Source organism: Carya illinoinensis, chromosome 9 (assembly GCF_018687715.1).
Source record: "Carya illinoinensis cultivar Pawnee chromosome 9, C.illinoinensisPawnee_v1, whole genome shotgun sequence".
Taxonomy (NCBI): Eukaryota; Viridiplantae; Streptophyta; class Magnoliopsida; order Fagales; family Juglandaceae; genus Carya; species Carya illinoinensis.
Window position 1 is genome coordinate 8,550,235 of NC_056760.1, and position 27,265 is coordinate 8,577,499.

General features: G+C 38.3%; 3 protein-coding genes across 4 annotated transcripts; 2 read left to right on the plus strand and 1 right to left on the minus strand.

Moving 5' to 3' along the window:
* Positions 1-627: 627 nt before the first annotated feature.
* On the plus strand, positions 628-2,503 carry LOC122276739 (cysteine-rich repeat secretory protein 38-like). The gene is made up of 2 exons (XM_043086650.1): positions 628-1,426; positions 1,794-2,503. The coding sequence occupies exons 1-2, from the start codon at positions 628-630 to the stop codon at positions 1,871-1,873; spliced, it is 879 nt and encodes a 292-aa protein (XP_042942584.1). The 3' UTR covers positions 1,874-2,503.
* Positions 2,504-2,521: 18 nt separating this feature from the next.
* Positions 2,522-4,433, minus strand: LOC122276740 (G-type lectin S-receptor-like serine/threonine-protein kinase At4g03230). The gene is made up of 6 exons (XM_043086651.1): positions 4,317-4,433; positions 3,905-4,115; positions 3,440-3,677; positions 2,974-3,099; positions 2,890-2,914; positions 2,522-2,854 (listed from the first exon to the last, which is right to left on the minus strand). Exons 1-6 carry the CDS (start codon positions 4,431-4,433, stop codon positions 2,522-2,524), a joined length of 1,050 nt encoding a protein of 349 aa, XP_042942585.1.
* Positions 4,434-23,131: 18,698 nt separating this feature from the next.
* On the plus strand, positions 23,132-26,921 carry LOC122276349 (putative receptor-like protein kinase At4g00960). Of its 2 annotated transcripts, none has more exons than XM_043085996.1 (7): positions 23,132-24,427; positions 24,740-24,862; positions 25,171-25,292; positions 25,381-25,597; positions 25,718-25,958; positions 26,141-26,291; positions 26,409-26,921. In XM_043085996.1, exons 1-7 carry the CDS (start codon positions 23,593-23,595, stop codon positions 26,709-26,711), a joined length of 1,992 nt encoding a protein of 663 aa, XP_042941930.1. In that variant the 5' UTR covers positions 23,132-23,592; the 3' UTR covers positions 26,712-26,921. The 2 variants fall into 2 exon arrangements, with proteins under 2 accessions (XP_042941930.1, XP_042941929.1); XM_043085995.1 differs by having other exon boundaries at positions 23,138-24,427; positions 24,740-24,868.
* The last annotated feature ends 344 nt before the right edge of the window (positions 26,922-27,265 follow it).

A 27,265-nucleotide genomic window follows, 5' to 3' on the forward strand; every position in this document is an offset into this window, starting at 1 on the left:
TTTCTTTATTTATTCTTTCCGGGTAGATCAGAGATTGGTATTCTTTAATCCTTGTGTACGTATGTACCTAGTCCTCTGGGAATCTCTCAAGAAGATCTTAAGCGGATTTGCAGAGAAAGAACCCGCAAAGGCCGCAGATAGAGGACATTGTTGGAGGATAATCAACCATAAAAAATGGATACTTGATTAACATATTTGCCTATATCGTACTTGTCAACGCCCTGAAGAAGTGTCCTAGAGGTAACCCATTCGCTTACTGAGGGAGCTAGCATCCGTTTCATTGACCTTCAACCGTACAAGTTGACATAATTTATGTATCTGTCCAAGTAAGAGAAGTTGACTTTTGTGGAGTCTAAAATAAGGAAACCCCCCATTATTCAACATTATCCTGTCCAATTGCTTAGCGGTATCCACATATTTAGAACATGAAACTTTCAAGGAAAAATATAATTGCAAGCACAATTGTATACTAATCTTTGTATCAATGTGATGTGATTGGTCAAAAAGTAGATTTTATTGAAAACAGTGTTAATTTAAATTTTAAGTATGAATAAATCAGTATTGGTATACAGATTAGTGCGCAATAATGCTTGTATGTAGCAAAACTCAACTTTCAAACCCTTTCACATGATCTACTCCCAAATTGTCAAAGAGGACAGAGGCTCCGAGGAGATGGAAACATTCCATTTTGCTATAGTCTGTTTTATATTATCAGCTTTAGCTTTGTCAAGTTGTCCTTGCCATGGTATAACGAATGTCAATACAAGTTTGCAGTGCTCAGAAGCGGATGGTTCTGCCACTGAGAATGCATTCCAGACGAATCTCGAGAATCTGTTGGATACCCTTGTTGTGAAAGTGCCTGTATCCAACGGCTTCTATAAAACAGAAACTGGAAAGAAATCCGACAAGCTCTACGGACTCGTACAATGTAGAGGCGACATGTCTGCCACTGACTGTGCTAATTGCACCAAGAACGCCGTCGCAGCAGCCCTCAAGGAGTGTCCAAAGAGCAAACAGGTTTGTGCCTGGTTCACGTGGTGTTTTCTACGCTATTCTAATCAGAATGTTTTTGGAATTATGGATGAGACTTCAGTGGCCATCACCAATAATACTGATTTCGATGATCCTTCTGTGGTTTCTAAAGGAATTTACTTCATGGGTGGCCTTGCTTCCACAGCTCCTAATCAGCCTCATATGTTCCAGAAAGCGGTGTTGGATGTTGGACAAAGTGGGAAGAGGTATGGCATGGCTCAGTGCACTCTAGATATCAATAGGGCTGACTGTGGCAAGTGCTTGGATTCTCAATTGGCGTTGTTTAGGACAATTATTGGCAATAAAAGAGGTTGGGAAACGTACGGTTCTAGTTGTTTTATGTGGTACCACGACTACCTGTTTTACTTCAACATCTCGCCCCCTGCAAGTGAAGGTGAATTTCGTGCATAATTCCTCGATTTTTCTTTCTTAATTTTCTGTATTTAATTATCGGATCAACCATTTCTTGTCAAGAGCACTTTTACGTTTATAATAGCAATATAATCAGAAGTCTAGGCATGCTTTGGCCTTTGCAATTGTGGATAGTTTATAGAATTAAGAGAAATTCTTTATTCACAAAATAAACTCACAAATTACCTTGGCTTGATTTGGTAAGTTAGTTTGTAAAACTATTTTTTATTGTAAAATAGATCTATCATATTATATGAAACTATGTTAGTTTGTGAATTCATTTTTATGAAATTTGTTTGTAGTTGCAGCACTTTATAAAATTAATTTCTTTTACTCGGATACTAATGCAGGTGCTCGAAGACCCTCTTCGCTTATAGGAGTTACAAGTGGCGTAATTATTGGAATGCTAGCACTTCTGGCAGTAGTCTAGTTTTCAAATTGTTTGTCCTGCTTTCTCAGCTAGAATATGAATGCTCAGGATCTGCAGATGATATTTTTTCATCTGATTGTCTAATTTTCTATATGTAACCAAAGAAAATTAGCTTTCAACCATTGTTTTATGCAGAATCTTGATGAACTGCTGCCCGCGTCCTGCAGAAGTTTGTTGCTTTTGTGTTCTTTTACTGGGACCGATGAATACTGATTGTAAACCAGTAGAGACCTTAGGCGAACAAAGCCAAGCCAAGGAAAAACTAGTACAGGACCACAGGTGCTAAAACAATTAGACGCCGCTACGCCTGCTCACTCGCTTCTTTTAAGTCTCAATGCCTATGTAAAATGCTGTAAGTTCAAAAAATCTCAGGACAAGGGGGGTCTTCATACATGTAGATGCACAGAAATTTTGGTCTAAACTCATATCACAAAACCAGGCCGTCCATTTAGGAAAGATCCTTTTATTGCTTCGAAATTCTGGTATCATTGGCATGAAATGACGCATGCCCTGCTACCAATAGCTACTAGTAACGAATTTTGTAATAAAAATGAAACATTCATGTTTGTTTGTTTGTTTTTTTTAAGTAGCCAGAGCACTAGCTCCACAAAACATTCCTGAATCTCAACTGTCCCCCGTTGTTGAAGATTAATCAGATCTGGCAAAAGCTACCGCGGCCCCGGATTTTGAAGATTGATCAGAGGTGGCAAATCCTATCCCGGCCCCAGTTGTAGAAGAACGATCAGATGTCGCAAATCTATCTATAGAGAACGTAGGTGCTAATGGCTGAGGAATGTTTATCGATTTGCTTGCTGCAAGCAGGAGACGGACAGATGCCATTGTAGGTCTAAGATTAGGATCTTCCTGAAGACAAAGCAATGCGATTTGTATCAATCTCAGAGCCTCTTTTTCAGGACATGTGTCGACCAAGATCTGATCTATCAACTCCATTCCTCTGCCTTCACTCCAAAGTCGCCATGCCTGTTTTGTATTTGTTTGGTAACTTATCTCACTACAGTAAGTATAAACTTCATATTTGAGCTGATGGTGATACAGATAGGAAAGAGAGACCTACATGAGGCTGAAGGCATTGTGCACGCTCTAAATCGTAGAAGCCACTGTTCTTTTTCCCACTAAGGATTTCTAGCATTAGAACTCCAAAGCTGTAAACATCCGTCTTGAATGAAAATAGTCCTTCCATTGCATCTTCTGGCGCCATGTATCCACTGTTGCACAAAATATTAAATATGGCTTCAATCATTCAAAAGGAATGACCATGACTTATGGCAAATGGCTTGCTTCCTTTGCAAGTCTCTGTTCTTGAACTTTTTACTCAAGTCACATTAGAAATGGAGCACTTTCCACTTCATTTTACTGTTAAATTTGAATGTATGTTATAAAACAGGATTGGCTAAACCAAAAAGTGCACAGGGACGAACCCCATTATCTAAAAAACATGCACCCAAGAACACACAACTTTAGGTTGATCATGTCTTCACAGTTGTCAATCATTTAAGTTGCATCAATGAGTCGTGGAAATGAAATGACGTGAAGGGAGTGACTTACTATGTACCCACGACTCTGTTAGTGTTGGCTTCTATTTGATTATCTCCAAAAATCCTAGCAGTGCCGAAATCTGAAATATTTGGGTTCATCTCAGCATCTAACAATATATTGCTTGCTTTCAAATCCCGATGGATGATTTTGAGCCGAGATTCCTCACGTAGATATTGAAGTCCCCTTGCGATCCCATTGATAATGTTTGCTCGCTTAGCCCAGTGTAGTTCTGTGCATCTTGATGGATCTGCATCACACTGATAAGAATTAAGGCAAATAGCTTTCTTGTATTGGAGATTTATGCATGTGCTCAGAAAATAAGATCGGAAACTTGTGCCTCTGTAATAGAGAACTTGGCATATAATTAATTAATGGATGATAAAAATGTGTGAGGGTGTGTTTGAGAGAGAGAGAGAGAGAGAGAGAGAGAGAGAGAGAGAGAGAGAGAGAGAGAGAGAGAGAGAGATAACAAACCAAACAGGACGGCATCAAGACCGGTGTTTGGAATGTACTCGTAGACTAAAAGCTTTTCATCTCCTTCCACGCAGCATCCCAAGAGCCTCACTATATTTCTATGTTGAAGTTTCACAATTAACATCACTTCATTCTCGAACTCTTTAAGACCTTGTTTTGAGTTCATTGAAAGCCTCTTCACTGCTATTTCCTTTCCATTAGTCAGCTTGCCCTGCAAAACCATTTTTAACTTTCTCGATCAAATATCAATTTATCCCTGTTAAGTTCATTTCCCATTCTAAAATACCAAGTTATCACAGCAATCCTCTCGATCTCAGGGACCCCCAACAACTACTACTAACTATTTCAAATGACAAGATTAAAATTTTCCAAATGCATATCATGTTTTAAGAGTTTAGTTCTGTTTCTTAACCTTGTAAACCAGGCCAAAACCACCTTCTCCGAGCTTATTCGCATCTGAGAAATTGTTTGTAGCAGTTTTTATGGTACATAAGTTGAAGTGCTGCATTTCTACACCGTTGTCCGTCATACTTACGCTCATCAAGTGTGTTAACGGTGAATCTACCAGTTCTCGTAAGGGAATTTCGTGGTTTGTTTCTTCCCCTGAGTAACAAATCAACTACGTGAAACATCAGGGGCAGTGTACCTCTTTAATAGATAGCAAATTAACAAAATCACCTTCTTGTCTTTTTCTTCTGCCAGAGGATGAATAGAACCAGAAACCCAGAAGAGCTGCAACTATTGCAATTGATACTACAGTACTTGTCATGATCTTTATTGTATTCTTCCCAGCTCTCTTTCCACCTGTATTATCATACATTAATACAACCGCGCGTAAGTTTGCTCAAGATATCAAAGAACATTGATATATAAATAGATGCATAATTTGTTATCCTAAGGGGATGCTTGAAGAATGACATGAGATGAAAAATTTGTAAATAGTAATAAAATAGTAATAAAATTATTTCAGTTATGATGTTTTATGGAGTTTTGAGAAATAGGTAGAGAAAAAATTGAATAAAAATATTATAAAGTTAAAATATTATTTTTGTTTAAGGTTTCAAAAAAATTAAATTATTTATTATATTTTATTTAAAAATTTAAAAAAATTATAATAATTAGATTAGATGAGATGAGTTGAGATGATCATCATCCAAACCGGGCTGTCTCTGCTTATGATTTCTTTAGATGCTTTCATTTCTAATCATGAGCTTTTTCTTATATTGTTGTGTTTTCCAATCACGCTCCTGTTGACCGATTTCTTAGATTTACAAGGGTAATTATGTTCTGAAGAATAAAAATTTGATGGTCAAATACTAGTACTTTTATATAATTCGACAGGCCGGCATGAAGGTAATGGTCAGTTCTTTTATTGTAAAATGGCCTTATAAAATGAGTACTTCTATATGCAAGCAGATTGTGAACGAAAATGCGCACCATTGATGATGTGGCAGCAAAAATATTATTAAAAAAAAAAAGAACTGAGGCAAATGAAATCTTCTTCAGCACGCTTCTTTCTGCCATTTTTCCCTCCCAGCTCGTCTTCAACCTGCTCCGTGCGACCAGTCCCTCCGCGCGATGAGCTCATCATCACCACCTCTTCCGTGCGACCAGCTCCTCCGAGAGGACGGAAAATGAGCAGACAGCGCCGAATCCATTTCAGCCCAAATCTCTCACATCTCTCTCTCGTTTTGCAGATTTTACTGTCATTTACATTGTGTTGATGCTATCGCCTTCAGACGAGACAAATTTGTTAAAAGCACAAGCTCATAACTCTTCGATTACTTTTCTCGTGTTTATGAGATAAAAAAATAAAGAAAAATCATTGAATGAAAATTCTTTCAAAATCCATCAAAGCCGATGTATACTCAGAAGCTTTGGATTTGGTGGTCTCTTCCCTTTCCTTACAGAACAGTGGGGAGACAGACTTCCCTTTCTTCATTTCGTCAGTCGAGTCTATGCCGAAGGGCCAGGACTTCCCCACGTCGTTGTACACGCTAAGCTTACCTCAGAATGAAACTCATAACAGAGACCCGACAAAACATGGCATGGCGGAGCTATGGATGGGCGACGGCTAGCATCTGACAGCGGATCGCAGTGGTGCGGAGACACTGTCGTCAATCTGAGCGGCTAAGCATGGGAGTGAGAGAGGGTGATGAGAGAGAAAGAGAGATTGGAGAGAGCGGATTAAGAGAAAAATGAAGGGAGCTTGGTGTGTACTTACCGAGGCAGCAGAAGGGCTCAGCGATGATGGTGGTCGACGGAGGAAGTGGCTCACGGGTAGGAAACTCTATTTTTGGGTGGCTTGAACAGAGGAGCAGTGTTGGGGGTGCTCTGTTTCGAAGCTTTGTTCTGACTGAATATTGTTTTTGCTTCTCAATCTTTCTTTAACCTCTCTTTATGCGTTATGAATTGGTTGGGTATATATATCGACAGAGAGTATACAACAAAGATGATTTAAGCACAAGCCAGATCAACAACTTCTTGGATAACAACATCAAGAGAAAGTGACTTCTCAACCATGTTGGATTTCTTGGAAGTTTCAGACCTTGAAGATAGAACGAACGTTAGCTATTAATTTGGTGTTCGATATATACCAACCTCATGATCAATAGGAACCCAAACCCAGAAATATTATTAGCAACACAAATCCAGAAAATGAAATAGAAAATTTGCACCTGTTGAATCTTAACAATCACAATTCCTCAACGAAAAAGAAGCCTTCAAATATCTCTCCCACAAATCTTGAACATGAAGGGAAAAAGATGAAGCATGTGTCTGCTACATGCTGAAATCAGATGGGAGAGAAAGAGATAGAAGATGAAGTGAAGGAGAGTATGGAAATTACATTGGAGAGGGAGAGAGACAGACAAAGACAGAAGAGGGACTTTACTTTTCTCTCCAGTATATTTCCCGCTCGCCCCATGTCACTTAGCTTCTCAATTCTATGCCAAACGCATCGTTTTACCTGCCACGTCATTTAATTGGTGCGCATTGGTCCACAGGGCGCCTGTAGATAGAGTTTTCCTTATAAAATATACACAAAAATCTAGAAGTCGTGTTACTCTTACCCTGCAGTGACACTGTCGTAAAAACAGGTGAAAGTGGAGGTGGAGGTGGCGGCAGCGATGCTTCTGATTGGAGAAAGAAACTGGAGTTATCATACCTAACAATGCAACTTGGGGCTAAAATGTGCCACCTTATCTTCTTTTGGAATTGTTCACTGTAACTCATCAAGTAATCCGAACAATTGCCGCATGCAGTTGTACTGAGATCTCTAGTGCACTGCACCAACCCATATCTTAACTGAGATTCATCATCAACCACTGGCCAATGGTCTGCCTGGTACAAAAGATCTGTTTTTACAGCTCTCCTTACAAGATCGGCCATATTAGATTGTGCACCAGAATTATAAGGGTCATCAGGTGAGGCGGTTATATTCTCTTCATTCTATATGTTATCTGGCCCTGTCTGTACCTCTCCAAAGAAATTACTATCAGAATATGGTAACATGCATTTATCGTACCATATGATGGCACTGCTATTTCCAGCCAATACGTTGAATTCGCACAGACTTCAGATATCTGTAATCGCATGGCTGACACAATCTCGGCAGGTGTCATTAGAAACATCACCTCAGCAGAGGAAGAGACCGTATGTGCCACCATTGGAATCGTTGTAGAAGCTGTAGTTTTGGGAAGCTTTAGTGGATAAAGAATCCAAAAGGGTTGCGAGGCTTTGGTTTGAGATGTAAGACGAGATGGAGATTTGGTTAGATTGATTGAAGCAAGTGTAATTCTTGAAAGTTGGCTGCAAGGAATCGATGGAATTGGCTGTTGGAGCGGAGAGCACTGCAAGTGCGAGTAGGAAGAGAGATGTTGAATAGAACGAAAGAGAGAGTGAAATAATATTTTCTGTTATAGTGAAATGGTAATTATTGAGTCTATATATAGACCTTTACAAAGAATAAGAATCAATGTGTAGCTAACGATTTATAGCAGAGAGTAACAAACTACAACAGAGAATAACTATAGTACATTCTGGAAGAAAAGCAAATAGATCTAGTGTTATGAGGTGTTGTGCATCTGCTGTGAAGTCAATTTAGAATCCATGATTTGATCACTAAGTGTAATACGCCCTCGCAAATCCAAGGGGGTGTCAACCACATTGAGAGTCGTTTTGAAATGCAAAAATCTATTAGCAACCAAGGGCTTTGTGAGAACATCTGCAATCTGATCTTTTGAACTGATGAATAACACTCGAAGTTGTTTGGCAGCTACACGGTCTCGGACAAAGTGATAATCGATGTCCATGTGTTTGGTTTTTGAATGATAGACCGGATTAACTGAAAGGTATGTTGCCCCAAGATTATTACACCAGAGAATTGGAAACTGAGTAAGTGTAAGACCAAGCTCACGGATAAGTGTTTGAATCCAAATAATTTCAGCAGCAGCAGTAGCAACTGCTTTGTATTCCGCTTCAGTTGATGATCGAGCCACAGTCTTTTGCTTCCTTGAACTCCATGAAAGCAAGTGCTTGCCAATATATATGAAGTAGCCTCCTGTTGATCTACGATCATCTGAACATCCACCCCAATTAGCATCAGAGTATGCTTGAAGGGTGAAGGTGCACTGAGGTTGAAAAAGTAGCCCGTGATTTATAGTAGCTTTAAGATACCGAAGAATTCTCTTGACTGCACTCCAGTGTGTGGCTTTTGGAGCATTAAGAAACTGACAGACCTTATTGACAGAGAAGGATATGTCAGGTCAAGTTAGTGACAAGTATTGTAAACCACCAACCAAGCTTTGGTATAACGTGATATCTGCAAAATCAGGAGCATCAAACTTTGATAATTTCAAAGAGGCAGCCATGGGTGATGACATTGGCTTGGCATGAAGCATGTTGCTTCGAGTGAGAAGGCTTTTAATGTACTTGTGTTGTGTAAGTAAAAGTCCTTGCTCAGTGTAATCAACCTCAAGTCCTAGAAAAAATGATAACTGGCCAAGGTCCTTTACTGGAAATGCAGTGCCGAGATCATGAATGAGAGTAGTGATAGCTGATGGATGAGAGGCAGTGATAACTATATCATCAACGTAGACCAACAAAAAAATGATAGTATGATCATGATGAGATATAAACAATGATGGATCGGCTTTAGATGCAGTGAAACCATAATGAAGAAGCCAAGAGCTAAGTTCAGCAAACCAAGATTGTGGGGCTTGTTTAAGGCCGTATAAAGCCTTATGGAGCTTGCAGACATAGTTGGGATGAATGGGATCAATGAAACCTTGAGGTTGTTGCATATAGACTTCATCAGTGAGTGTGCCATGCAAAAAAGCATTTTGGATGTCCAACTGGCACAGCGACCATTTTCTCGTAATGGCAATAGACAAGATGAGTCTTATGGTAGTTGGTTTGACCACAGGACTGAAAGTCTCGTGGTAGTCAATTCCAGGTTGCTGGTGGAATCCTTTTGCATCTAACCTCGCCTTTCGCCTTTCAAACTAGCCATCAGGCATCAGCGTTAGTTTTAGTCCTGTAAACCCATCTGCAACCGAGTACGTTAGAGACATTTACAGGAGGTACAAGACTCCATGTGTTGTTCTTTAGAAGAGCAGTGTACTCTTGAGTCATAGCTTCACGCCATTCCGAGAATTTAGAGGCTGTAGAGTAACTTGAAGGATCATCAGGCATAGTAGAAACAATGCTAAAACAGTGTCGATGAGGATACGGAATGGTGCCATCAATGGCAATACGTGGGGGAAAAGAATTGGTGGTAGAGCGAGTTATGATAGGTGAGCGTGGAGGGGCAGGAAGAGTAGTTGAAACTGGAGCTAGACATAATAAGGATGAGTCTGGGTTAGAAGGAAGAGGGATGTCGAAGGTTGAAGATGAAATTGTATGCGGACTGGGAAGATTGGAAGTGTTACTGGGCTGTGATGGGCCAGGGTCAGGTAAGAAAGGTGATGGGGGTTCAGCTGAAAGTGAGGTAGGAGTTGAGGAAATAGGATATGGGTCGAGAATAGAAGGTTGAAAAATGGGTAAGGAAATGTGGGTTGAAGAAACTGGTGGAGTAGTGGGCCGTGTGATGTTTTTGTAAGGGAAGGATGTTTCATTGATCTGGACGTCACGGGAAATATAAAGATGATTTGTAGTGAGATCAAGGCATTTATAGCCTTTATGAGTATTGCTATATCCTAAGAATAAGCAGGAAGTGGATCTGAAATTGAGTTTATTTGATGAATATGGACGTAGATTAGGCCAACATTCACAACCAAATACCTTTAAAAAATTGTAGTCTGGTTCTTTTTGATGGACCATGAAATAAGGGGATTGATTATTAATGGTGGGGGCCGACAAAAAATCAATTAGATAGACTGCTGTTTCAAAAGCTTCAGCCCAAAAGGTAAAAGGTAAAGAGGCTTGGGCCAAGAGAGCAAGTCCAGTTTCTACGATGTGCCGATGTTTACATTCAACAAGCCCATTTTGTTGATGGGTGTGTGGGCAAGAAAAACGATGCTTAATTCCAAGTTTTTGGCATACAGAGATGATGGGTTTAAATTCACCACCTCTATCAGTTTGTAATGTGATTAACTTGGTTTTAAACATGCGTTCAACAAGAGGTAAGAAAGTAGTGAAAATGGTAATAGCATCAGATTTGAGTTTGAGAGGGAAAATCCATGTAAATCTTGTAAAATGATCAACAAATGACATATAATATTTAAAGCCCATACGAGAAACATAAGGGGCAGGGCCCCATAAGTCTGAGTAAACTAAGTCTAAAGGCCCATTAGAGAAAGACTGGCTAGAATTAAAAGGAAGTTGACAGGTTTTTGCAAGGGGACATTTGAAACATTGAAATTAGCATCAGTGGGAGAAACTGGCAAACACTGTGTACGCAGAATTTTGGAGACTTGATCTAAGGAAGGATGACCCATCCTTCGATGCCATTGGGCAACAGAAGCACGTTCACCAATGTGAACCGAAGGAGAGGTGTTGCTGGATGATCTGAACACTGGTGATGGAAAAACATAGAGTCCGTTACGGGTTGGCCCGATGAGGAGGATTTTCCCGCTCCAAGAGTCCTTCACAGAGAAGTGAGAGGAGTGAAATTCAAAGAAACAATGATTATCCACATAGAATTTAAGGAGAGAGACAAGGTTTTTAGTAATGAGTGGAACATGTAATAAATTTTGGAGAAGAAAAGCAAAAGATGAAGTGGGCAAAGAAGAATCACCGTAAGCATTGATAGGAAGGCCATTACCGTCACCAACCCGAATAGTTTCATCACCATTATATTGTTCTGAGGATAAGTTCAAGTTACTCAAGTCATTGGTAACATGATGGGTGGCTCCCGAATCAGGGTACAAGGAGTTGTCCGAAGGATTATGATGTGCTGTGAAGTTGGCAGAAAAATTTGATGGAGCTTTATACTGGAAGCATTGTTAAATCGATTTCTGCATTGAATAGCAATATGTCCAACTTGATAGCATACTTGACAGGTAGGGCGTGGTGAGTTGTGCTGAGAAGTAGTGTTGTTGAAGGAGGAACGACCACGACCATTGTTGTAATAACGTCCCCTGCTATGGCCATTACGACCACCACGTGAAGACCCGCGACTTCTTTGATCACGTGGTGTAGTAGAGCTGTAATTAGCAGAAAATTCTCCAGAAGAAAGAACAGTTATAACATTGTGAGAAAGATGGGTCTTATGAATGAGTAGCATTTGATATAACGCATGAGAAGTAAGGGGATCTGTTCTCGTAGTAATAGAGGTTACAAAAGTCTCATAGGAAGGACCTAACCCATTCAAAAGATAGGTCACAAGGTCTTTGTCAGTTACGGGACTTCCAGTAGTAGCCAAGGAATCAGCAAGCATACGTACCTTGCCAAAGTATTCAAAGATGGTTTGTTCACCTTGTGAGAGATTTGTGAGCTGAAAACGCACCTGAAACTCCTTAGCTTGAGAGTGAGAAGAGAACATTGAGGCAAGCTTATTCCAGAGATCAAAGGCTGTAGTAGATGAGAGAACATGACTAAGAATGGACTCAGATAGAGAAGAAAAAAGAATGCTAAGGACCAATTGATCAGTACGTCTCCATGACAGATATGCAGGATTGGTTGTAGGTGCAGAATCAGTTTCAATGAGAAACTTAAGAGGGGGGGGGGGGGGAGAGGTGCCATCGACAAATGAATATAAGTCTTGACCTCTTAAGTAAGCAGAGGTTTGAACCTTCCATAGAAGGTAATTTTCTGTGGTTAATTTGGTAGTGATAAGATGAGAGACGGAAGAGGGATGAGGGTGGGGGTGAAGAAGACGAGGCCATGGATTAAAGTGGACAATTTATCAAATGGCTCTGGATACCATGTTGAACAGAAAAAAAGAGAGAGTGAAATAATATTTTCTGTTATAGTGAAATGGTAATTACAGAGTCTATATATAGACCTTTACAAAGAATAAGAATCAATATGTAGCTAACAATTTACAGCAGAGAGTAACAAACTATAACAGAGAATAACTATAGTACATTCTGGAAGAAAAGCAAATAGATCTAGTGTTATGAGGTGTTGTGCATCTGCTGTGAAGTCGATTTAGAATCCATGATTTGATCACTAAGTGTAATAAGAGAAGCTTCGTGGTTGTGAAGGAAAAACATTTGTCACCTCCTACGTAGCTAGGTTTGACACAAAATTCTCCTTGCATGTGCGTATACTTATAGTTGAAATCCAGAAGATTACAATTTTGAAAAATTCTAATTATCATCTTTGCATATCACTTTTTTTTTAACCAAATATTTGGTGTATGGATAATGAGTAGAATAATTTAATTAGTTTAAAAAGAATAAATTAAAAAAAAAATAAAAAAAAATATGTAATGTGTGGAAATGATATTGAGTAGCAAACTTCTATAGTTTTAATTCCTAGGTTTAAGAAAACTAGAAATGTAAAATTAAGATTTTTAACCTAACTCCAATGCCAACATGACATCTGTTCAGCCCTGTATTTTGAAAATTGGGCGGCAACGTTTAGCAAGTCAATTACATGCAATTAGGGGTGCTACCCGCACCATACGGTGCGGGGTAGCCCCCCCTGCCCCCCGCCCCCGCATGGGGCGGATGGGGAAAATCCCCCCCGTCCCCCGCCTCCGGTGTGCGGGGGCGGGGTACCCCGTCCCGCATGACGGGGTACGGGGTGGGGGGCCAGTCCGTTCGGCCCCCCGCACCCCCCTTCTGGGCCTTGGGCCCAGAAGCAATTTCTGGGCCATTTTGGGCCCAGAAATCTCAGCAATGGGCCAAAATGGCCCAGAAATTGCTTCTGGGCCGAAAATGGCCCAGAAATTGGTCAAAAATACCTTGTAGGCCATTTTCATTTTTCAGCCCATAAAATTATAAGTAAAAAAGAAAAAAAAAATTTTCCAAAGTTTAAAAGAAAAAAAAAAGGTGTTATGTCTAAGAGTCTAATATGTAATAAACTAATAATAATAACTAAGCTATTACAAAATTGAAAGGCTAAACAATTACAAAATTACAAACATAAAAGTGTCCAAAGGACATTGTATCAACATTACAAATTATTGAATACAAAATTTTTACAAATCATTAAAAATTGATCATTCTAAAGAGGCTTGTCAGTTGTAGCTTGTCTTTGAGTCAAGGGGTGTGACAGTTGGGGCGGCCCGGGCTTGAGCACATTTTTATGTTGCAGAGGTGCTAGACGTCTCATGTGTTACTACAAAAATTAATATTAAAATTAATAACGATGAAATGGAAATGAATATAAAAAAATTAAAATAATAAAATAAAAAATAATTACCAGGTGGTCCAAATCCAGACTGATCACCACCCTCATCGGTCTCCTTAAAATCTAAAATATCCGGAACATGAATATCCTTTCCTATCGTCCAACTCTGTGTGCATATCAATGCCTCTACAGTTATAGGAGACAATGAACTACGGAAAGGATCCAATATACGACTTCCGGTACTAAAGGCTGACTCTGAGGCAACGGTGCTAATAGGGATGGCCAAAATACAGCGGGCAATCTCAGAAATGATGGGATATTTCTTTGAGGCATTCTTCCACCATCCTAATATATCGAAATGATCATCATCATCTTGGACCATATCCGCTGACAAATAGTTGTCTAACTCAGAAATGACCTCCGTAGATTGATGGACTAGTGTGGGATTCTGTGCGAGGGTCTTAGTCCACGGCATTCTGAGCTTCTTTGTAGGAGGCCCGGTCATGATGTCTGTAGAAGGAGTTGGGGTCGGTGTATGTGTCTTCGATGTAGTACTACCCTTAATTGCCATAAACTCGTCATACAATTTTTTCAGGATATCTCGGGCCAATTCACCAATAATGTCAGTCCATACCTGATCGTGAATAAGTCCCAACCTATATAACAAGCCTGAAACTTTCAGACGGGGATCAAGAATAACAGCCACATATAAGAAAATATTCATTCTAGTCAAATCTCCCCAATACTTGTCATATTTTAGCATCATGGAACTTGCCATCCCCCTCATCCTTTCATTGGAACCCCTACGCATATCTTCTAATTCTTCTTTTACCCTACATATTTGTTGACAAAACCCATGGGATGTAGGGTACAAAGAACCAGATATATTCAACGTGACATCATAAAATAATCCAAGAAAATCAACGAAAGTAGAAACTACCACCCAATCATCATCATTAGGCTTTCGTGATCCCCCGTGCTCATCAAAGTATTTGACATATTGGATGTCTTCATCACCCAATAATTGAAAGGCTGCCTTATATTCCTGGGCCGCCTCCAACATCAAGAAGGTTGAGTTCCATCTGGTAGGAACATCAGTACAAAGACCCTTCTTCGATGTTATGCCTGCAGCCTTTGCAGCAACTTTGAATTTCTCCAATCTAGAAGGAGAAGACCTCACCCATTTCACAGCCATTCTAACTCGTGCAACCGAGTCATCAACATCTTTCAACCCCTCAGTCACAATTAAATTCAAAATATGTGCAGCACATCTAACATGCAAGTATTCACCACCCAAGAATGTCTTATTTGCATCTTTAAGATAATTCTTTAGATATCCCAATGCGACATCATTAGATGACGCATTATCAACTGACACAGACAAAACCTTTTCCAACCCCCACTCCTTTATTGCGGCCTCTAATGCCTTCCCAATCGTCTCACCCTTATGATCAGTTATTTGACAAAATTTAATAATCTTTTTGTGCAGAACCCAATCAGCATCAACAAAATGCACAGTCAACGACATGTAATTCATATTTTGGATAGAAGTCCAAGTATCGGTAGTGAGGCAAACTACCAAACCCGCGAGTTGGCCCCTCAAAACATCTTTATCACGAAGGTACATCTTCTTAATATCCTTTGCCACGGTGTGACGAGAAGGAAGTACAAATCTGGGTTCCAACTCTTGGACAAATTCTTGGAACCCTTTACCCTCCACAAACTGAAAAGGCAGCTCGTCCATGATAATCATATGAGCTAACTTCCTTCTACACTCATCGGAGTTATACTTCGTATACCCCTTCAATGTTGGCCCCCCGGCCCCACTACTCCCATCAGCCATTTTAAAATCTAGTCTAGATTGGCCCTTCTCTACTAAGGATTTTAAAATTGGACTCTTCTTGCATTGTTCCTCTAGATGGACCTTCAGCTGGGATGTACCATGTTTCCTATAGTGACATCCATACATTTTCCCACAGTGATTACATTTAGCTTGTGGGTTGTTGGGGTCCCCACCCTCTAGTTTGGTAAAGTGTTGCCAAACTATAGATACAGGTTTCTTGCCATGTGTGGGCTTCGGAGCAGGGCAATGTGTACTCGTTATAGGGGTAGGAGTAGGGTTAGTTTCTGGGGTAGGGGTGTTGGCTGGGGAAGGCGAGCTATCACTGAAATCCGAAGACATTCCTGATTTTCCAACAAGAAAAAAAAAAATTTCAAAGTACAATCCAACACAATCAGCAAAAACTACATACATAACTATTATTGATGTATTTAGTATTAAGTACTTTTTATATATAATGATGATAATATGAATGGCTACACTATAATAAGTTTTTACACCTCATATAAGCAATTCCAAATAATTTGATTAGGAAGAGTCGAAGAGAGATACTTCATATTTTTAATAGGCATTATTTTAATAGGCCACTTTAATAGGCATTATTTTAATAGGCCACTTTAATAGACATTTTTTAATAGGCATTATATTCTTCTCTCTTTTCTCTTTTTGATTTTATATAATTTTCAAATTGATTTTTTTTGAATTTTAATTATCTAATAGTTATAATTATTTAAAACTTTTAAATAAAACAAAAAGTGCTTGATAATATGCTTCATAGTTTTGTTGTGACTTGTTCAAAACTTGTTCATAATATGCTTCATAGTTTCCTTAACAGATGTGTGGTGTAGGGATAATAAGTAGAAGAACTCGAAATTAAATACCTACGTGGGTGAAAAGCAGTAATAATTATATACTTTATTTTTATAAAAATTAATTAATAAACTTGGTTAGCCTATAAAGTACAAAATATTAGTAAATGAAATGATATTATAATCAGGTTTTCTAAAAATATATCCTTATAATACAATTCTAATTTACATTTTATGAACTTTTTCCTTTTCTTTATCTTCTCAAACAAAAATGCAATATCTTCATTTTGTTTTTGCATTTGATCAGACTCGAAAGCTAACCTTCGTATGTACTAAGATAACACATTAATTATTAGAATGTCGATCGTATTAAACAGATTATAAAGAAAAATATTGTAAACCCAATATTTGAAACGAAAGGACTCATTTGCTGAAGAATTAAGTATTTTTCTTTCTAACTCGATAATCATATATGATTTGTGTGTACAAGATCAATCTTACATAGATGGAAATTAATTTAATTTGTTTCTTAGTTGAAGAACTCGACAGATCAATGTGTTGCAAATAATTTGATATATAGATAGATTTTCCTCTTTTTCTTCTTATTTTTGTTTTTCCAATTCTTTGTATATTTAATTTTGATAATATATATATATATTAGTATAAATAATTAGGGTTTCGGATTGGGGATTGGAACCCCAATCCAAAACCCTAAATTGATTTAGGGGTTGAAACCCCTAAATCAAAATTAGGGTTTCGGATTGGAACCCCAATCCGAAACCCTAACCCCTAAATTGATTTAGGGGTTTCAATCATGAAACCCCTAAATCAATTTAGGGGTCCGAATCACAATGAAATTTACAAAAAAAAAAAAAAAAAAATCCATTGAATCGGGAATCCAAACAATCACACAATCCGAAGAATCCACAACACACAATCTAAACAATCCCATCCTCCATCTCCGATTCAACCCCATCCTACCTCCAATCTCCGATCAAAACTAAAAAAAAAATAAAAAATAATAACCAAACGGAGAAAATCAAAAGGGGAGGAGAAATGTTACCGTGCGGCGTGCGGCGTGCGTCCGGTCTCGTGCGTCGTGCGAGAAAGAGGGATGATGGAATACGTGCGGCGGCCGGACTGGTTGCCGGTGGGAGGAGGGAACACCGAAGGGATTAGGCCGAAGGGGGTGAAGGGACTCGGGACGGGAGGGGAGGGGAGGGGAGGGGAATCAGGGGATCGGGGGGGGGGTTTGGGTTATGGGTTAGGGTATTTGTTGAAACGGCGCCGTTTTGTGGTGGACAAAACGGCACCGTTTCTCTTATATAACTTATATATATAATATAATATATTATATATTTATATTATATATATATATAGGTGCGGGGCGGGGGAAAAACGGACCGGGGGGGTCCGTTTCCGTCCCCGCCTCCGCTGGGGGTTGGGATACGGGCCGGGGGCCCCAGCCCCGGCCCTAACGGTGCGGGGCGCCCTGCCCCGCCCTATGCGGGGGCGGGGTGAACGGGGCGGGGCAGCGGGTTCCGGGGCCCTGCTGCCCACCCCTGCATGCAATTACCAAGGAAAAAGTCACTGCTAGCTAGGATCGGCATAGGGGTTCCACTTTTGGAGTTTTACATCTGGATTTGGATTTGGATTTGGATTTGGATTTAAAATTAAGTTTTTTGGAACGTCCAGCTAGATTTTACATCCTTAAACTACTCGAAAATCACTTCTTCAATATATATATATATATATATATTATCTATAATAATTTTGATATATTGATGATTTAAAATTTGTTAAGGATTATTAAACGCTGGTAATGAGATAATGGAGTTTTTAATTTAGGGAATACGTACCGGCCCTATACTTTAATACTAAATGAATCCTGCATTAAGGCCAAGTGATGTAACGCCAGAACCTCTTTATCAACAAAATTGCTCACCAATGCAATATGATCAGCTGGCCGACAAGTATCATTTTTTTTTTTTTTCAGGCCTACAAGGTCTAGACTTCCAGACAGACAGACAGAATAATTTATACTTTAAATCTATATATTTTGAAATAGACAATTCAGAAGCCAACTCATGTGCATTTTAATTACATATATTTAACTCGACAGATTCAAGACCTGTGTCTTAGATCTATTAGATTGTACACAGGGGGAACTACATGTAAGTTGGGGGGGTTACCCCCAAAATTTTCCAAAAAATTTATATGGTATATAAATATATATACTTTTTTATATATATAATTAAAATTACCCCCAGATTATGAAAAATAAAAAAATTGCCCTCCTAATATTCAGACCTCTAAAACTTTTATTGAAATTATCCTCCTAAATTCCAATACTTACTTAGTCCCATTCTAATTTTTCACTTCACTTACATCCAAATCTTCAACTAATCAATAAACCTCAAAAATTTCAGAAAAGTCAAAGATTTAGAAAAGTCAAAGATTTATTATTTGATTGATAGGTTAATTCATCTAGTATTAACTCTCTCTGTTTTTACTGTTATTATTGAGTGAGCATTTTCTACCATGAAACAATAAAATCTAGATTGCGTACTTGAATGGAAAATAAGCTTCTAGCAGATCATTTGCTAGTTTATATTAAGAAAGAAATTACCATGAATTTTACTTTAGAGATGATAATAGATGAATTTTATTACATGAAAGATCATCGTCAAGTTTAATTTGAAGGGAAAATCTTAAGTTGATATTTCATTTTCTTTTCTTTTTGTAATGGTCTCTAGTAAACTACGGAAATCTTAAAGAAAATTATCTTATAAGATGATTTATAGATATGTATTTTTTGTATATAATTTTATGACATATGATTATTGTTTTTTATATAGTCACGTGCAAAAAACATATATTACTTATACTCACTCATATCATATACTTTGTCAATCGCCTCTCAAACACTAAAACCTAATTCTACCCCTGATTGTACACATCTTTAAATAAATGATGAAAAATAATGCATGTGATACTCCATTATGAATGATAAGATTAGGTGTGAGGTGGTGTATAAAATTTTATATTTTTAAAAGTTAAGAGATTAAATTCTTGTGAATTATAATGGATCTAATAAAACTCTAATTATACCATTAATTATTCTTTTTAAAGTATAGACTTACTTATAAATTGGGCTTGAACGACGATATAAATGATATCAATGCCTATCTTGTCAATAACAAATGTGTCGTGGCTGTGGAGGTGTTCGCAGCCAAGTTGCCGTTACAAATTGGACTATATATTTTTGAGGATCGAGATACTGAGGAATATATCATACTATCAAAAGTAGCCGTGCATTTGTAATTAATGCCCGAGAATAACTTTGGCGGCGAAGCCTTGATCGCAAGTACATTTGAAAAAATAAAAATCAGGTTGTCTTCTGTACAGTGGTGGTGTTCGCATGAGCCATGGAACTTTACTTCTATATATCTTAATTTTAAAGTTCCATTTTATTACATTTGTTGTTTCTGTCACCCCAGCTAGAACAGGTGCTGCAGGCTTCCCTTCAAATGTAGGCGTTCCAATTGGCGTGATTTAGTGCTTTGAAGGCTCTCAATCTTTGGATAGTTTTGTCTCATGCAGAAGCCCGAAAGTGATTGTTAAAGAATACCCATCAGGACTGGCTGGGGCCATGAAAAGCATGCAGGGGATCATCTACCTGATATGGTCAATATTACTCTTGATCAAATTAATTAAAGAAATGGCGTGATTAGCCTCCCTGTACTCATGGCATGTTAATCATGGAGAATCAAGACCTATATTGCAGATAATTACTGTATTTGAAGCCGTTCCTAATTAAACATTTATTGCAGATTTGCGGATCGGAGTACTAGGACTCTGAAAAAATCTGACTAGAAATAGAATTTGTAGAAAAGATTTTGCCTAGACAAATTGCTTGCAAGTGTACCGGGGGGAGTACTTTGTTTGCAACACAACGAGGACAATTTAGAAACGTTCTGACAACACACGTACAGTTCCCCAGCTGATATCATCCCATTTCATGAGGACAGCTAGCTACCATTTATATTTATATTGACAGATTCTCTCATTTAATTTTGCGATCATGGTTGGATTACATTTGTATATATTTGCCACCACATATCCATTATCCTCTGTAATATTCACTGAAGAAAAATATATAAACATTATTTTCAATCTCTTTTATGTACTTGTTAGAAATTTGGACCTCTCAAATTCACTTTCTTAAAATCTATCATTTGCAGGTATAACAAAAAAAAGAAAGAAATAATAATAACACAAGATTTTACGTAGAAATTTCTAAACAGGAGAAAAACCACCAGACCCAGAGAAGAATATCCATTATGTGAAAAATTATTACAATCACACAATTTCTCTCCTCACCCCAAACACACCTACAAAGCTTTCCTCACTAGTAAAACTTTAACTCACACCTCTTTCCATTTTAAAAAAATGGACAACAGAAAAATTTAACTAGAGTCAAAAGTTACTAGCTAACCATTTGACTGGTGCACTTAAACTAAGAGGTTAAGCCTCTTATTTATAGCCTTAAGATTTGCCCCTCATTTACTTACCCACCGGTGTGGGACTAAAAAGGAGTACAATTATCAATAATCTCTACCTTGCGATTTTGACTGGTCCCACAGCTAAGCTCCACCTCAATGAAGATCTTCATAGCTTCCGCTATCATGTTTCACCATAAAAGCATACCCACTCAGAATAAATCAATTCCAAGCATTTCACTTCGGCCTATATCGAAAACAACCTTGCTGAAAATTATGGTGTAACTTCCACGTTTGGCTCTCCTAGAAGTTCATCAGCCATCGACATGAATTTCCACCACACACCCTGCATCAATGCCAAACCAATGCCTGTGTGCAAACTTGTGGACCCACTAACATTAACACATCCTCTATCATGACAACTTTGGGAATTAGCGGCATGCCATGAGAATGTAAATGTCTATTTTTAAAGATCAAAATCTTCCATAGAGAGAGACACAACATTAACATCAATACCAGTATTTCCATTTACTGACTTGGAGCCACTTGCCAACCTGCTCCTTGTAGTAGCCGTTTCACTGCTGACTTCAGGGGTTGATCTGTCCTTCAATGCCTTGTGTAAACCAATTTCTCCACCTCAAATTTGACAAGATTTGAAGCCCTACTTCCTGACATTGCTTTGAAGAATTTAATGTAGAAATGAGTAGTACCTTATTAAGTCAGTTCTTAGGAAAGATTGGAGGGTCACAATGGACACACTTAAAATTTTCAATCTCCTAGACAGAACTTCCTTAGACTGTACGTATTCACACTACCACATTAAAGCTCTACCTCACAAAAAGAACCTAGTGGCCCTGATATTAATTGTTGGAAATTTGGACCTCTCAAATTCACCTCCCTAGGATCTACCGTTTGCAGGCATAACAAGAAAAAGAAAGAAATAATAACAACATAAGATTTTACGTGGAAACTCCTAAATAGGAAAAAAACCACTAGACCTAGAGAAGAAAATCTATTAAGTGAAAAATTATTACAATCACACAATTTCTCTCCTCACCTCAAACACACTCACAAAGTTTTTCTGACTAGTAAAACTTTAACTCACACCTCTTCCCATTTTATAAAAATGGACAACAGAAGAATTTAATTAAAGTAAAAAATTATTAGCTAAGTATTTGATTGGTATACTTAAACTAAGAGGCTAAACATCTTATTTATAGCCTTAAGATTTATCCCTCATTTACTTATCCACTGGTGTGGAATTAAAAAGGAGCACAATTATCAACATCACTCACGTGTCGCCTGCATCGTCTCAAAATGATTCCAACTGGTATCCTGATACAGCTGCCACTCATCATCTCACATCTGACAACAATCTAAACCTCCAAGCTAATGGATATACCGGCACTGATCAGATAAGGGTTGGTAATGGTGCAAGTCTACTCGAGATAATAATGTAATTTTTGAATTTCATTCATTTTATTTTTGTTTGAAGGACCTCAATACCGGGAGACTACTCCTTCGCGGACCGACTAAAAATGAGTTGTACACTTTTTTACCATCTCCATCCAATGCTCCTCACAAATCTACCTTCCTTGGCGAAGTAGCTTGACGTTTGACACCCCTACGTGGCTATCATAGAAACCTGTCAGTTCACATAACTAGTCGTTCTTGGGTCACCGGATAATGTGTTTAAAATGGAAAGTACTTATACGTGGTATATAATGTTTTTTCTTTTAAAAATAGTTATACCAAACTCCTTTTTTATTCTCTCCCAGACGGCTCGAGATCAAATACAAAACAGATTATGATACAAGAAATATTAGGTGGATTGTTTATACCTTATGAGGCTAGAAAATTAACTTCTAAATTTCTTAATCTTTCATAAAACATTGATATAAAAAAAATTCATTTTATTTTATCATATTAAAAATAAATATGGTCTTATTTAGAGTTTTCTGCTCAAGCCTCTGTTTTTATAGAGTCACGCCCGGTGACCGGATTGCTTTGTCGGATGGAACTTTCACAACGCTCCTCGATTCTAGGCATAGCCCCGCGAAGTACTCACAGCTTGACTGCTAACTTAAAGACATACTAATTAGATTGCAGAATTCTGCGTAAACAATTAAGATAACGCGTTTTGGTTCGCACAAACAGTAACGTATGATACGTATCCCATGGACCACTTGACGTCTTGCGTGGGCAGCTCTGAAGTAAAGGCAGGCAGTCTTGCATAATTATACGCGCTAAACTTTCTTTTAAAAGAAATTTCAACCGAGTGTATAAGGATACTCTGTATTTCCTCACTACTGAATGCTTCATGTTACACGCATGTCTGTTGAATTGAATTTTCTTTTTGATATTCTTTGACAGAATGCAAGGTTTGTGTGGTCGATTGGTCAAGTCTTGTGGTAATAATACACATCTGGGTGAACGATTCTTGCTCTGTTGCTCAAGTCTTGGGAGCTGCTTTCTCGGCGAGTATGCAAATAGATCTTGTTCTAATCTGAACTCTTATGGACACGGGTGTGAATACAAAATCCAAAGTATTATAACTGTTTACAAGAATGGTAAAAATACTGTTCAAATAAGAGGTCCTAGCCATAATAATTTTTTAAGCCAAACCAGCAAAGGACGGACGAAGTTGGCGAGTAAACTCCGAAAGTGGCCCCAACGCGGATGGAAAGTGGAAACAAGAAGTCAGCCCCCTACTTCTCTCGTTTCTCAAATAAATGTCAATTACAATCTTAAAGAAGTAACTATGATTACTGTTGCAGTTTCAAGGAATACAAGATAATGGTTTCCCCAAGATTACTGTTCTTCTTCCTTGCCCTTCTAATATTCACTGGCAATACTGTCGCGCAGCCAGACGACTTCGTCCACCGCGAATGTTTAGACAAGGGCAGCTACGCCTCTAACAGTACCTACGAGGCAAATCTCAACTATCTCCTCTCCTCTCTCACTTCTAACTCTGAAATTGACTATGGCTTCTACAATTCCTCTCATGGCCAAAACTCCGACAGTGTATATGCGATTGGACTTTGCAGAGGGGATGTTAACACAGATACCTGCCGGAGTTGCCTACATAATGCTACCTCTCTTCTCCCACAGCGTTGCCCCAATCAAAAGGAGGCAATTGGATGGTACGACGGCTGTATGTTACGCTACTCGAATCGCTCCATTTTTGGCATCATGGAAACAGCTCCTTCTTCAATTATTCTCAACCCAAATAACGTATCGACCACTTACGTGGATCAGTACAATGATGATCTTTGGACCTTGTTTAAAAGCCTAACAAGTCAAGCTGCAGCAGGCGGTTCTCTTCGTAAGTTTGCGGCAAACAAGACAACCGTAGCACAATCAAAACCACTGTATGCGTTTGTGCAGTGCACCCCTGATTTGTCAGAGCAACTATGCAGGGATTGCTTACTCGGAACTTTATTTCAAGACTTTCCACGGTGTTGTGATGGGAAGGAAGGTGTAAGAGTGTTCAAACCCAGCTGCAGTATCAGGTTTGAGGTCTTCAACTTCCTTTCCTCTACTCCCGATGCTTCGATGCCGTCATCTCCACTTGCACCGCCGGCATCTCCTCCTCCATCATCAAACAATACCACCACCACCACCACAACAGGTACCCAGGCCATTTTGATTATAACGTACGTTTTTTCCTAATCGAAAGGGTAAAGGGGAAGATTTAAGCCTACTCTCTGCGTTTGAATTTGACCATAATAACACTTGAACTAGTTAAGAACAGAACACACACAGCCAGGATGCACGAATCTCATATCTCTCCCTTGGGATGGTCGAATCATAGCCTCCAATTAAATTCATTTCTGAGCAATATTTCTAAGGTTACTTTTACTTAAGATATCAAGAGACAATGCTAATTCCAAACTTAACCCTCAGAGAATGCTCACAAGTCACAGATACATGGTTTTTGCAGGAAGGAAGAGGAACACATCTCGGAAGATCATCATTATAGTTGTGCCAACTGTTGTTCTTATGCTCGTTGTCATCTCCATTTGCATCTATATAAAATCAAGGAAGCCAAGGAAGAAAGTTGAAAGTAATTGTAAGAACTCTGTATTGCTATTTATGATTCAAAAGTTAGGCAGTCTTCGTAATTCGGAAAGAAAACAACTTTTCCAGCATCTATTAATTAACAAATAAAGGACATAATTTAGGAAATAATTCTATATATGACAATATTTGCTTTTACATTACCATATGGAAGTAATTGGAAGTCAGTTTGTTTTAATCACTTGTGTTGGAGAGCCCATTGCTTGAGAATGAACAAATTATAATCTATGTCAAGCATCTTCAGTGATGAACTTTAGTCCATTCATGAAGTGCTGTCCTGTTTCTCTTGTGAAGTTGTGGATCAAATTAGAAGCATGGAATCCTTGCAGTTCGACTTCGGCACCATCAGAGTTGCAACGGATAACTTTTCTGAAGCAAATAAGCTTGGAGAAGGTGGTTTTGGTGCTGTTTACAAGGTAAATAGATATATTCTTTTGGAGAAGGGTACTAGTGATCACTTAGAAAGATGCTAATTTTCAAGGTTTTACCCTTGTATGTTAACAGGGTATACTCTCTAACGGACAAGTTATAGCTGTGAAAAGACTGTCAACAGAGTCGAGACAAGGAGATTTAGAATTTAAGAATGAGGTCTTGTTGGTGGCCAAACTACAACACCGTAATTTGGTTCGCCTCTTAGGCTTCTGCTTGGAAATGGAAAGTAATGAAAGGCTTTTAGTATATGAGTTTGTGCAAAATGCAAGCCTTGATCAATTTCTTTTCGGTATGTTTGCGCTTCTGATTACATGTTACTGTATCTTTAATATCTCTTTACTATCTTGTTAGATTACTTTGTCGCATATTTTTCTCAAATCATTAGCCACATACTTGCTTTGATATGTAGATCCAATCAGAGGTGCAGATCTTGATTGGGAAACACGTTACAAAATCATCGGAGGCATTGCTCGAGGGATGCTTTATCTTCATGAAGATTCTCGACTCCGTATTATTCATCGTGATCTTAAAGCTAGTAACATCCTTCTAGATGGAAAAATGGATCCAAAAATCTCAGATTTTGGCACTGCAAGAATGTTTTTATCTGATGATCAAACACGGGAGAATGCAAGCAGAGTTGTGGGGACCCCGTAAGTACTTTTGGAAGGAAAGAACTGATCTGTACTTGATGTGGTAGAAACTGCATCTCTAACCTACTAAGATTTAGCTTATTATCAAAATTAAAGGGAGACTAATTAAAAAGTTGTAGAAACTTATGGTCTCACTTCTTTATTATTCAATAAAAACTAATAATATTGTCGTCAATGTGCAGTGGGTATATGGCTCCAGAATATAGAATACATAAGCAATTTTCTGTGAAGTCTGATGTCTTTAGTTTTGGAGTACTAGTGCTAGAAATAGTGAGTGGACAAGGGATCCATTCCTTTCGAAATGAAGAGAATCTGGAGTATCTTCCAAGTTATGTAAGTAAAATCATACTTGGGCAAATTTCCCTTCCCTTTTCCTGTAAGTGCAACGCCAATAAGTGCACATGCTAGTGGAATTTTCTCTCTGGTATTCATTAAAATTATGTCTTGTAGGCATGGAGAAGCTGGAGCGAGGGAACTGCTTCAAATATTGTAGATTCCAGAATGAGGTCTGGCTCAACAATTGCAATAATGAGATGTATCCACATAGGATTGCTATGTGTTCAAGAAAACGCAGCAGACAGACCAACGATGGCTGCGGTTGTTGTGATGCTCAATAATAGCTCCAACACTCTGCCAGCTCCCTCACGACCTGCATTTTTTTTGCATAGCAATATTGAATCAGACATGTCTCCTAATCAATCCTTACAAGCTTCAAGAAACGAGGTTTCAGTTTCTAATCTAGATGCTCGCTAGAGTTTGATGGAAGTAATTAGACATCTTTATTTAGACATTTGACAAAGACAATGTTGTTGACTATTTTTTTTTTTCCTCATTTTGGACGATGAAATTAAGACATTTGTATATCTTTGAAATATTATATATAAAATATCTTTAATGATACAAGAATGAGAGCCGTCAGTGACTTATCATTCTGTATTTTTTTAGACTTATCATTCTCGCTAATTAATATTTCTCCATAAAAGAATCGTTTCAAAATTTCTAGACCTCGTTTTTTTTTTCTCTTTGGGATAAGAAGAATAAACTTCAGAAAATATTACAACCCATGTTTGTCTACCCAAACAACAGACTTAATGTAACGCCCCGGTCCCACAGGGGTTGGAGAGTTACTTCTTATAACTTAAAATTCATATTTCATGAACATATTTACAGACTCCAAAATATAAAGTCGTCAGAATACTACAAAATCTCTTAATAAAATCTGTCAATCCTAAAAAATCTTCTATGAGTAATCCACTATACTTAAATAATTATCCCACCCATACTCTATAATCCTGATTCTTAGGTGA

Coding starts and splice junctions, on each gene's coding strand:
- LOC122276740 (XM_043086651.1), bottom strand. CDS start 4,433: ATGACGGACAACGGTGTAGAAATGCAGCACTTCAACTTATGTACCATA. Junction 2,915..2,973: donor AGTGGCTTCTACGATTTAGA/GCGTGCACAATG, acceptor TATCACCATCAG/CTCAAATATGAAGTTTATAC. Junction 2,855..2,889: donor ATATGAAGTTTATACTTACT/GTAGTGAGATAA, acceptor AATACAAAACAG/GCATGGCGACTTTGGAGTGA.
- LOC122276349 (XM_043085995.1), top strand. CDS start 23,593: ATGGTTTCCCCAAGATTACTGTTCTTCTTCCTTGCCCTTCTAATATTC. Junction 24,869..25,170: donor GAAGAAAGTTGAAAGTAATT/GTAAGAACTCTG, acceptor TCTCTTGTGAAG/TTGTGGATCAAATTAGAAGC. Junction 25,293..25,380: donor GTTTTGGTGCTGTTTACAAG/GTAAATAGATAT, acceptor GTATGTTAACAG/GGTATACTCTCTAACGGACA.
- LOC122276739 (XM_043086650.1), top strand. CDS start 628: ATGATCTACTCCCAAATTGTCAAAGAGGACAGAGGCTCCGAGGAGATG. Junction 1,427..1,793: donor CTCGCCCCCTGCAAGTGAAG/GTGAATTTCGTG, acceptor ATACTAATGCAG/GTGCTCGAAGACCCTCTTCG.